Source organism: Lucilia sericata, unplaced genomic scaffold, assembly GCF_015586225.1.
Source record: "Lucilia sericata isolate MDLA Ls3-8-SP2 unplaced genomic scaffold, ASM1558622v1 Contig000270F_arrow, whole genome shotgun sequence".
Lineage (NCBI taxonomy): Eukaryota > Metazoa > Arthropoda > Insecta > Diptera > Calliphoridae > Lucilia > Lucilia sericata.
Window position 1 is genome coordinate 155,001 of NW_023994295.1, and position 11,069 is coordinate 166,069.

The following is an 11,069-nucleotide window of genomic DNA, read 5'->3' on the forward strand; positions in this document are numbered from 1 at the left end:
ATCTAATATGAATTTCCTGCTAACTATGACAATCTGAATATTGTTAAGTATTTGTAAAAGTTTTAAGAATTATCTCGCATTTCTCAATGCCTGTTTATATATTTTAATAAACGATTGACTGTTTATATACAAAAATTATTTTAACCGGCAGAACATCTAACGTTTAAACGATAACCGGAGATTGGGATAACAAACCTTAAAGTATTTAATAACAGTTTTAAAAACAAATAATGAAATGTCATTTAAAATAAATTGTTATTTTGTCAGATAAATATGTAAACTACAATCCACGCAATAACGAAATTAATCGAAGTTAAAAACAATGTTAATTTAAGAAACAAAAAACAATATTTAATTTTTCCTATCAACACTAAAAATGCGATTGAAAGGTGCATACACTGAGAAAAAAGACCAAGTGTTTTATATGAGAAAATTAATGTTGTCAGCTGTTACCTCTAAAATTTCGTTATCGCAGAAATCTAGTTTATAGACCTAGTCTATGTCTGGTCTATAGTATAGTATATAGTCTGGTCTATGGTCTAGTTTATAGTCTAGCCTATAGTCTACTCTATAGTCTACTATGGTATGGTACTCTATGGTATAGTCTAGTCTATAGCCTAGTCTATAGTCTAGTCTATAGCCTAGTCTATAGTCTAGTCTATAGTCTAGTCTATAGTCTAGTCTATAGTCTAGTCTATAGTCTAGTCTATAGTCTAGTCTATAGTCTAGTCTATAGTCTAGTCTATAGTCTAGTCTATAGTCTAGTCTATAGTCTAGTCTATAGTCTAGTCTATAGTCTAGTCTATAGTCTAGTCTATAGTCTAGTCTATAGTCTAGTCTATAGTCTAGTCTATAGTCTAGTCTATAGTCTAGTCTATAGTCTAGTCTATAGTCTAGTCTATAGTCTAGTCTATAGTCTAGTCTATAGTCTAGTCTATAGTATAGCCTGTAGTATAGCCTATAGTCTTGTCTATAGTCTTGTCTATTGTCTTGTCTATTGTCTTGTCTATAGTCTTGTCTATAGTCTAATCTACAGTCTAGTCTATAGTCTAGTCTATAGTCTAGTCTATAGTCTAGTCTATAGTGTAGTATATAGTATAGCCTATAGTGTAGTCTATAGTATAGCCTATAGTGTAGTCTATAGTATAGCCTATAGTGTAGTCTATAGCCTAGTCTATAGTATGGCCTATAGTGTAGTCTATAGCCTAGTCTATAGTATAGCCTATAGTGTAGTCTATAGTATAGCCTATAGTGAAGTCTATAGTATAGCCTATAGTGTAGTCTATGGTATAGCCTATAGTGTAGTCTATAGTATAGTCTATAGTATAGTCTATAGTCTAGTCTATAGTCTAGTCTATAGTCTAGTCTATAGTCTAGCCTATAGTCTAGTCTATAGTCTAGCCTATAGTCTAGCCTATAGTCTAGTCTATAGTCTAGTCTATAGTCTAGTCTATAGTCTAGTCTATAGCCTAATCTATAGTCTAATCTATAGTCTATTCTATAGTCTATTCTATAGTCTAGTCTATAGTCTAGTCTATAGTCTAGTCTATAGTCTAGTCTATAGTCTAGTCTATAGTCTAGTCTATAGTCTAGTCTATAGTCTAGTCTATAGTGTAGTATATAGTATAGCCTATAGTGTAGTCTATAGTATAGCCTATAGTGTAGTCTATAGTATAGCCTATAGTGTAGTCTATAGCCTAGTCTATAGTATGGCCTATAGTGTAGTCTATAGCCTAGTCTATAGTATAGCCTATAGTGTAGTCTATAGCCTAGTCTATAGTATAGCCTATAGTGTAGTCTATAGTATAGCCTATAGTGAAGTCTATAGTATAGCCTATAGTGTAGTCTATGGTATAGCCTATAGTGTAGTCTATAGTATAGTCTATAGTATAGTCTATAGTCTAGTCTATAGTCTAGTCTATAGTCTAGTCTATAGTCTAGCCTATAGTCTAGTCTATAGTCTAGCCTATAGTCTAGCCTATAGTCTAGTCTATAGTCTAGTCTATAGTCTAGTCTATAGTCTAGTCTATAGCCTAATCTATAGTCTAATCTATAGTCTATTCTATAGTCTATTCTATAGTCTAGTCTATAGTCTAGTCTATAGTCTAGTCTATAGTCTAGTCTAGTCTATAGTCTAGTCTATAGTCTAGTCTATAGTCTAGTCTATAGTCTAGTCTATAGTCTAGTCTATAGTCTAGTCTATAGTCTAGTCTATAGTCTAGTCTATAGTCTAGTCTAGTCTAGTCTATAGTCTAGTCTATAGTCTAGTCTATAGTCTAGTCTATAGTCTAGTCTATAGTCTAGTCTATAGTCTAGTCTATAGTCTAGTCTATAGTCTAGTCTATAGTCTAGTCTATAGTCTAGTCTATAGTGTAGTATATAGTATAGCCTATAGTGTAGTCTATAGTATAGTCTATAGTATAGCCTATAGTGTAGTCTATAGCCTAGTCTATAGTATAGCCTATAGTGTAGTCTATAGCCTAGTCTATAGTATAGCCTATAGTGTAGTCTATAGCCTAGTCTATAGTATAGCCTATAGTGTAGTCTATAGTATAGCCTATAGTGATGTCTATAGTATAGCCTATAGTGTAGTCTATAGTATAGCCTATAGTGTAGTCTATAGTATAGTCTATAGTATAGTCTATAGTATAGTCTATAGTCTAGTCTATAGTCTAGTCTATAGTCTAGCCTATAGTCTAGTCTATAGTCTAGCCTATAGTCTAGTCTATAGTCTAGCCTATAGTCTAGTCTATAGTCTAGTCTATAGTCTAGTCTATAGTCTAGTCTATAGTCTAGTCTATAGTCTAGTCTATAGTCTAGTCTATAGTCTAGTCTATAGTCTAGTCTATAGTCTAGTCTATAGTCTAGTCTATAGTCTAGTCTATAGTCTAGTCTATAGTCTAGTCTATAGTCTAGTCTATAGTCTAGTCTATAGTCTAGTCTATAGTCTAGTCTATAGTCTAGTCTATAGTTTAGTCTATAGTTTAGTCTATAGTCTAGTCTATAGTTTAGTCTATAGTCTATTCTATAGTCTATTCTATAGTCTAGTTTATAGTCTATTCTATAGTCTAGTCTATAGTCTAGTCTATAGTCTAGTCTATAGTCTAGTCTATAGTCTAGTCTATAGTCTAGTCTATAGTCTAGTCTATAGTCTAGTCTATAGTCTAGTCTATAGTCTAGTCTATAGTCTAGTCTATAGTCTAGTCTATAGTCTAGTCTATAGTCTAGTCTATAGTCTAGTCTATAGTCTAGTCTATAGTCTAGTCTATAGTCTAGTCTATAGTCTAGTCTATAGTCTAGTCTATAGTCTAGTCTATAGTCTAGTCTATAGTCTAGTCTATAGTCTAGTCTATAGTCTAGTCTATAGTCTAGTCTATAGTCTAGTCTATAGTCTAGTCTAGTCTAGTCTATAGTGTAGTCTATAGTCTAGTCTATAGTCTAGTTTATAGTCTAGTCTTTAGTCTTTTTTCTAAATCACACTTTTGGCCCTAAAAATCGCTTTAAAAACACACTAAATTTACAATTTTTATAATAATAACAATAAAAATAACAAACTTATCTCAAATCCCCATAATCCCATATTAACCGTAATAACAATTGAACCAATTTATATGATATAGATTTGAGTTGATAATTTATTTACTGACCTGTAGTGCATAATACATATATTCGTTTCTAATAAAACTTCCATAGCGTATTAAAAGGGTTTGACGACAAGCCGATAATTGTTGTGAATTTGTAATTATTAGGTGAATTATTTAAAAATACTTTATTATTTTTACATTTTATTTTATACTGGAGTGTGTTGATTATAATGAATTGAAATTAAAAACAAGTTATTAAAAAATTTTGAAAAAAGTCCATAGGTTCGTGTTTGTGTTGGAACGGCAAATTTTTCGCAATAAAAGTGTAGAATAATATAATTAATTGCAAAAAATAAACAGCGACATTAGTAAATTTGGCGGTTACCAATGGTTCAAATGCAAAATGTACTAAGTTAAAAGTTTTAAAAGTTAATAAAGTTATAGAATTGAGTTGTTAAAAGATTTCGTTATTATTTTTTTAAAAAATATTAAAATCTTAGTTAGAACATTTTGCTTATAAGCCAAGCTTAGCTACATATGTTTATTCATATGTGTACCTAGTTTTATATAAAATTATTAGTACTATTACTTGAGTGTTTTAAAACATTAATTACTCTAAGAGAATATTGAGTTCACACTCAATACTCAATAAATCACCAAATAAATATTTATAAATTTGAATCAGTTGATTTACAAAAACCTTGACCTTGACTTTTAGTCAACACTACACAAATAAGCAAAACAAAAAATGACGAAGACATTAAATAAAAACTGTAAACTCAACCAAATAAGTTAAAAATCATGCAAAGTTAATAAAAAAGTGAAAAAAAAAACAAAACTCATCTTCTTCAAGGTTTCGAGCAAAAAAATATTTCAACAAGAATTTACAAAAAAAGAAAAAACAATAATTAAATGTGAAAAAACCCAACTATTAAGCGAAATGATCTTGCACTAAAAATCGTAACTAAACAGTTAGTGACAAGAGCACAGGGTCTTATATTTACAAAGGTGCACTTGGCAGAAATCCAATTAAAAAGCATAAACAAGCCGGACATAAAATACGAATATCGAGTGATGCCAATTTTAGGTTTTTGAAATAGCGGTTAGCGGGAAATCTGGATATTTTTAAGCAGACTGCCCAAAACGCATTTTAGCAAAAACTTGTATAGTCTAGTCTATAGTCTAGTTTATAGTATAGTCTATAGTCTGGTCTATAGTCTAGTCTATAGTAGTCCAGTCCATAGTCTAGTCCAGTCTATAGTCTAGTCTATAGTCCAGTCTATAGTCTAGTCTATAGTCCAGTTTATAGTCTAGTCCAGCCTATAGTCTAGTCTATAGTCTAGTCTATAGTCCAGTCTATAGTCTAGTCTATAGTCCAGTCTATAGTCCAGTCTATAGTCCAATCTATAGTCCAGTTAGTCTAGTCTATAGTCTAGTCTATAGTCTAGTCTATAGTATAGTCTATAGTATAGTCTATAGTATAGTCTATAGTATAGTCTATAGTATAGTCTATAGTATAGTCTATAGTATAGTCTATAGTATAGTCTATAGTATAGTCTATAGTCTAGTCTATAGTCTAGTCTATAGTCTAGTCTATAGTCTAGTCTATAGTCTAGTCTATAGTCTAGTCTATAGTCTAGTCTATAGTCTAGTCTATAGTCTAGTCTATAGTCTAGTCTATAGTCTAGTCTATAGTCTAGTCTATAGTTTAGTCTATAGTCTCTATAGTCTAGTCTATAGTCTAGTCTATAGTCTAGTCTATAGTCTAGTCTATAGTCTAGTCTATAGTCTAGTCTATAGTCTAGTCTATAGTCTAGTCTATAGTCTAGTCTATAGTCTAGTCTATAGTCTAGTCTATAGTCTAGTCTATAGTCTAGTCTATAGTCTATCTAGTCTCTAGTCTAGTCTATAGTCTAGTCTATAGTCTAGTCTATAGTCTAGTCTATAGTCTAGTCTATAGTCTAGTCTATAGTCTAGTCTATAGTCTAGTCTATAGTCTAGTCTATAGTCTAGTCTATAGTCTAGTCTATAGTCTAGTCTATAGTCTAGTCTATAGTCTAGTCTATAGTCTAGTCTATAGTCTAGTCTATAGTCTAGTCTATAGTCTAGTCTATAGTCTAGTCTATAGTCTAGTCTATAGTCTAGTCTATAGTCTAGTCTATAGTCTAGTCTATAGTCTAGTCTATAGTCTAGTCTATAGTCTAGTCTATAGTCTAGTCTATAGTCTAGTCTATAGTCTAGTCTATAGTCTAGTCTATAGTCTAGTCTATAGTCTAGTCTATAGTCTAGTCTATAGTCTAGTCTATAGTCTAGTCTATAGTCTAGTCTAGTCTAGTCTATAGTCTAGTCTATAGTCTAGTCTAGGGTCTAGTCTATAGTCTAGTCTATAGTCTAGTCTACAGTCTAGTCTGATCCATAGACTACAGTCTAGTCTATAATCCAGACTATAGTTTCTTCTGTACTCTAATCTATAACCTAGTGTAGACTATAGTCTAGTCTATAGTCTAGCTTAAAATTTATAGTCTAGTTTGATTAAATTTTTCCTTTTCTTGAGGCTTTTGCCAAATCTCAATCTGACAGTTTTAGCGGTTTTTGTAACATGATTTGCAGAAAATGGTGAAAGCAATTGGCAGCACTGCTACCACCAAAGAAACCCAACCTATACGATCGTCAAAAAAAAAGAAACCATTCATTCATACAATTCCCTCACAATGATTGTATAGTAAAACCATATACTGATCATATCATTTCGTTTATAGACTAAAGACAATTTTTTTATCTAAATATATTTAATATAATAAAAATCAGGTTTAGGTTAATGCCATCAACTTTTATCGAACATTGATCTTGAAATAAATATGTTTTGTTTATGTATGCGCAAACATACATACATTTACGTTATTAATTTTTTTGCGATCAATAGTTTGAGTTATGATTGTTCAATTGAGAATTAAGCGTAAAGTATTAAATAATTTATACAAATATAAACGAAAAATTTTAGCAAATAATACGATCGATCTTACCATGTTTTTTACGAAAAATGTCTTAACTATAAATTATTTTAGATGATTCAATTTAATAAAATTTCCGTTAGGGATAAAATTTATAAAAAAACACGCGATTTTATTTTATAAAACTGGTTTAGTGTTTTAAAACAATTAATACCATTTTTGGGTAAATGTTTATTTTTATTAATCAAATCTTAAAACCATCACTTTAAATATTCATCCAATCATTTAATTATTCTTATGGAAATTAACAAAAACTTAAACGTGTGCGATACACAAGTTTTGCACATTTTCTTTGTTTTATTAAATAAATAAATAAATTATTTATTTATTTTATAATTAAAATAAAGTTGTACTAAAACCACTAGCATTAAAATGCAAATTAAAGTTAGACAGACTGACTGACTGACAGCTGAAATAATTTTAATCAGTTTTATATAATGTATGCCAAAGTCCAATATAAACTTCTTTTAATCGTGTTAAAAATTAATGATACAACTCATCACACTTTCGATTTTTTTTTTTAAATTTAGAATCTACATAAATATTTAATACATATTTATAAATGTTTTGTAAAATTTTATATCTGTTGCTATAGCTGAATATAGCGATGATCTTATGTGGGCAGCCTATAACTGAATTTTTTCGAAAATGAAAAGTTTAACTTTCGATTTCGATTAAAATTTTATCATAATTCTCTTGTTCCTCTATAACAGCTAGAAACCTTAAATTTTTGGTGGATGTGGCATCTGAAATTGTTGTATTTTTAGTGAAAATATTGATTTTTATAGAAAATTTGCATTTAAGTAAAAATTTTAATTTAAATTTTAAACATTAGTGAAAACTTTAATTTTCAGCGAAAAAAATGACATGACAAAACTTTAACCATGTAGGAAATTGTTTCTTTGTCAAAGAACTTACTTTGCAGACTGTAAACAAGCAAAAATCAAACTTCATTGTCAAACAACTTACTTCGCAGACTGTAAACAAGCAAAAATCAATTCTCATAGTTTGTTGATTTATGATGAATAATCTTTAAAGGAATTTACAAAAACTCCAACAAAACATTAAAAGATGAAATTGACACAAAAATATTTAACAAATATTTACTCTAGTAATTAGGAACAACGCGTATAAATAATTCTCCTTACATTCATACGTTTTCTTACAAGATTAGATAATAATTAAATTAACATTCATTAATAACATAACAGCAAAACGTATTTTGTTTACATAAACAGTTTAAAGATGTGTCTGTAATTTTAATTTTAAATGATTTTTGTTATTTAATTAAACAATTTTTGTTATCTCTACAATTGCAGCTTTTATTAATTGTTTACGAGCGAATCATCGAAGATGGGAAAACCCGAAGCATTGAGTTATGATGCCAATAATATGGCTTACATTGATTTGGGCACAGCAGTTATACGCATGGAACAAGAACAACCCCCACAATGGGCTTTAGAAATTGCACAAAAAGAATTGCGTGAAACACCGGAAGTTGTGGAAGAATCGATAAAGAAGTTAAAGGAGTTGATAACTGGTAATAACAAGATATTTAGTTAAATTTAATAAAAACATTTTAATGATTAATTTGTTTTCTTTTATATAGCTGAACCTTATTTGAATTTACCATTGGATGATGAATATATGCAAATGTTTTTGAGACCCACACATTATTATCCAGAGAGTGCATTGAAAAGAGTAAGTCTTTATTTAATAAGGATATTATTTTCGAATTATTAGAAATGGAAATAGAATTGAACTAGAACTGAACTAGAACTGAACTAGAACTGAACTAGAACTGAACTAGAACTGAACTAGAACTGAACTAGAACTGAACTAGAACTGAACTAGAACTGAACTAGAACTGAACTAGAACTGAACTAGAACTGAACTAGAACTGAACTAGAACTGAACTAGAACTGAACTAGAACTGAACTAGAACTGAACTAGAACTGAACTAGAACTGAACTAGAACTGAACTAGAACTGAACTAGAACTGAACTAGAACTGAACTAGAACTGAACTAGATCTGAACTAGAACTGAACTAGAACTGAACTAGAACTGAACTAGAACTGAACTAGAACTGAACTAGAACTGAACTAGAACTGAACTAGAACTGAACTAGAACTGAACTAGAACTGAACTAGAACTGAACTAGAACTGAACTAGAACTGAACTAGAACTGAACTAGAACTGAACTAGAACTGAACTAGAACTGAACTAGAACTGAACTAGAACTGAACTAGAACTGAACTAGAACTGAACTAGAACTGAACTAGAACTCAACTAGAACTCAACTAGAACTCAACTAGAACTCAACTAGAACTCAACTAGAACTCAACTAGAACTCAACTAGAACTCAACTAGAACTCAACTAGAACTCAACTAGAACTCAACTAGAACTCAACTAGAACTCAACTAGAACTCAACTAGAACTCAACTAGAACTCAACTAGAACTCAACTAGAACTCAACTAGAACTCAACTAGAACTCAACTAGAACTCAACTAGAACTCAACTAGAACTCAACTAGAACTCAACTAGAACTCAACTAGAACTCAACTAGAACTGAACTAGAACTGAACTAGAACTGAACTAGAACTGAACTAGAACTGAACTAGAACTGAACTAGAACTGAACTAGAACTGAACTAGAACTGAACTAGAACTGAACTAGAACTGAACTAGAACTGAACTAGAACTGAACTAGAACTGAACTAGAACTGAACTAGAACTGAACTAGAACTGAACTAGAACTGAACTAGAACTGAACTAGAACTGAACTAGAACTGAACTAGAACTGAACTGAACTAGAACTGAACTAGAACTGAACTAGAACTGAACTAGAACTGAACTAGAACTGAACTAGAACTGAACTAGAACTGAACTAGAACTGAACTAGAACTGAACTAGAACTGAACTAGAACTGAACTAGAACTGAACTAGAACTGAACTTGAACTAGAACTAAAAAAAATTATCAATTTTTAATTCATTTTTTACTTTTTCAGATAAAATGCTTTTTCAATATGAAATCAAAATACGGTGAAGCTTGCTGCAATGTCTTACCCGCCAAATTACAGAATGTTTTCGAAGCTGAAATTCTACAATTATTACCCAATAGAGATCAACATGGACGCAGAATATTAGTCTTAGAGGCAGGCAGTAAGTAGCGTAAAATGTAAAAAAAGTCCAAACTAAAGCAAAATTATTTCTTATTTATTTTAGAAAAATGGAAACCTTCTAAAGTACCCCTAGTAGATGTTTTCCGTGGCATACAATTATCAGTATTGGGCTCTATGGTAGAACCTTTATCGCAGATTTGCGGTGCCATTGTTATTATTGATGTTGAAGGTCTGCCAATGGGTCATGTTATGCAATTTACACCAACATTTGCCGCCATGTTATTGGATTATGTACAAGATTGTATTTGCATGCGTTTGAAAGCAGTGCATATTGTTAATAATTCTTATATTTTCAATATATTATTTAATATATTCAAACCTTTCATTAGAGAAAAGCTAAGGAAGCGTGTAAGTATTTATTGGGTAAATTTTTTGGGTTTTTTGCAAAATATTATAAAAATTGGTGTAATTGCAGATTTTCTTCCACGGCAAAGATTTCAAATCTCTGACTAGTCACATTGAGGCTTCAGCTTTACCGGCTAAATATGGTGGCACTGCCACCTGGGAATTGCCATCCGGTAAATTGTTAGGAGAATTTTTCAATTGTTATACAGCCGATTTTGAAAGTAAGTTGAAGATGATTTTTTTTCTTTTTATTTTATAATTTTTAAATGTTTTCTTTTCCGTTATACAGAAGCCGACAGTTATGGTTTTACCGAGGGCTATAAAGCCAAAAAATAATTGCAATGTCAGTGTGCCTTTTAACATATTTTGCCAAATTACATTACTAACAAATAACTTGTATTGTTTAAATTTTATTATTTTACTCACACATTTTTTGTTATTATTTGATTTTAGTCTTTTTTGTATGTTTAATATGTATGTATATTGTTTTATACTCCTTCCTTTATTCTTGTGTAATAATTTTGTAATTAAGTGTATTTAGTTGTAAAATGTGATATTTATTTCACATTGTGATATTATTTTCGCATTAATTTTTGAGTATTTTTCTTTGTTTTGTTAAACATTTTCATATGTTTAACTGGATAATAATACACTTTTTATATACATATAGGGATTAATATGCATAAATAATATAAATTAGTTTAATGTATTATTTGATTGTTTAAAAAAGAAATAATATAAAATAAGGAATAAAAAATAAATAAAACTAATGGTTTAAAGTGAAAAATTTAATAAAAAATTTGTTTTTTTTTTTGCGGGAGATATAAGATAAATCTTTTCTCTGGTTAGAATGTATAAAAATGCCATTTGGCACTAATTTTTACTTAATTTTTAATAAAAATATGATGAAAATAAACATAAACAACCAAAAATTTCAAACGAAA

At 30.1% G+C, this 11,069-nt stretch overlaps 1 protein-coding gene across 1 annotated transcript in view; it reads left to right on the plus strand.

Annotated features, from left to right (window-relative positions):
- LOC119603029 (alpha-tocopherol transfer protein-like) overlaps positions 1 to 10,913 on the plus strand; it is a 20,198-nt gene extending 9,285 nt beyond the window's left edge. Inside the window, exons 2-7 of the mRNA XM_037954885.1 lie at positions 7,915 to 8,135; positions 8,205 to 8,296; positions 9,607 to 9,760; positions 9,824 to 10,128; positions 10,196 to 10,346; positions 10,415 to 10,913. Of these exons, the coding sequence (XP_037810813.1) occupies positions 7,949 to 8,135; positions 8,205 to 8,296; positions 9,607 to 9,760; positions 9,824 to 10,128; positions 10,196 to 10,346; positions 10,415 to 10,461 (936 nt within the window). The 5' untranslated portion in view covers positions 7,915 to 7,948 and the 3' untranslated portion in view covers positions 10,462 to 10,913. The remainder of the gene's footprint in view (positions 1 to 7,914; positions 8,136 to 8,204; positions 8,297 to 9,606; positions 9,761 to 9,823; positions 10,129 to 10,195; positions 10,347 to 10,414) is intronic.
- The last annotated feature ends 156 nt before the right edge of the window (positions 10,914 to 11,069 follow it).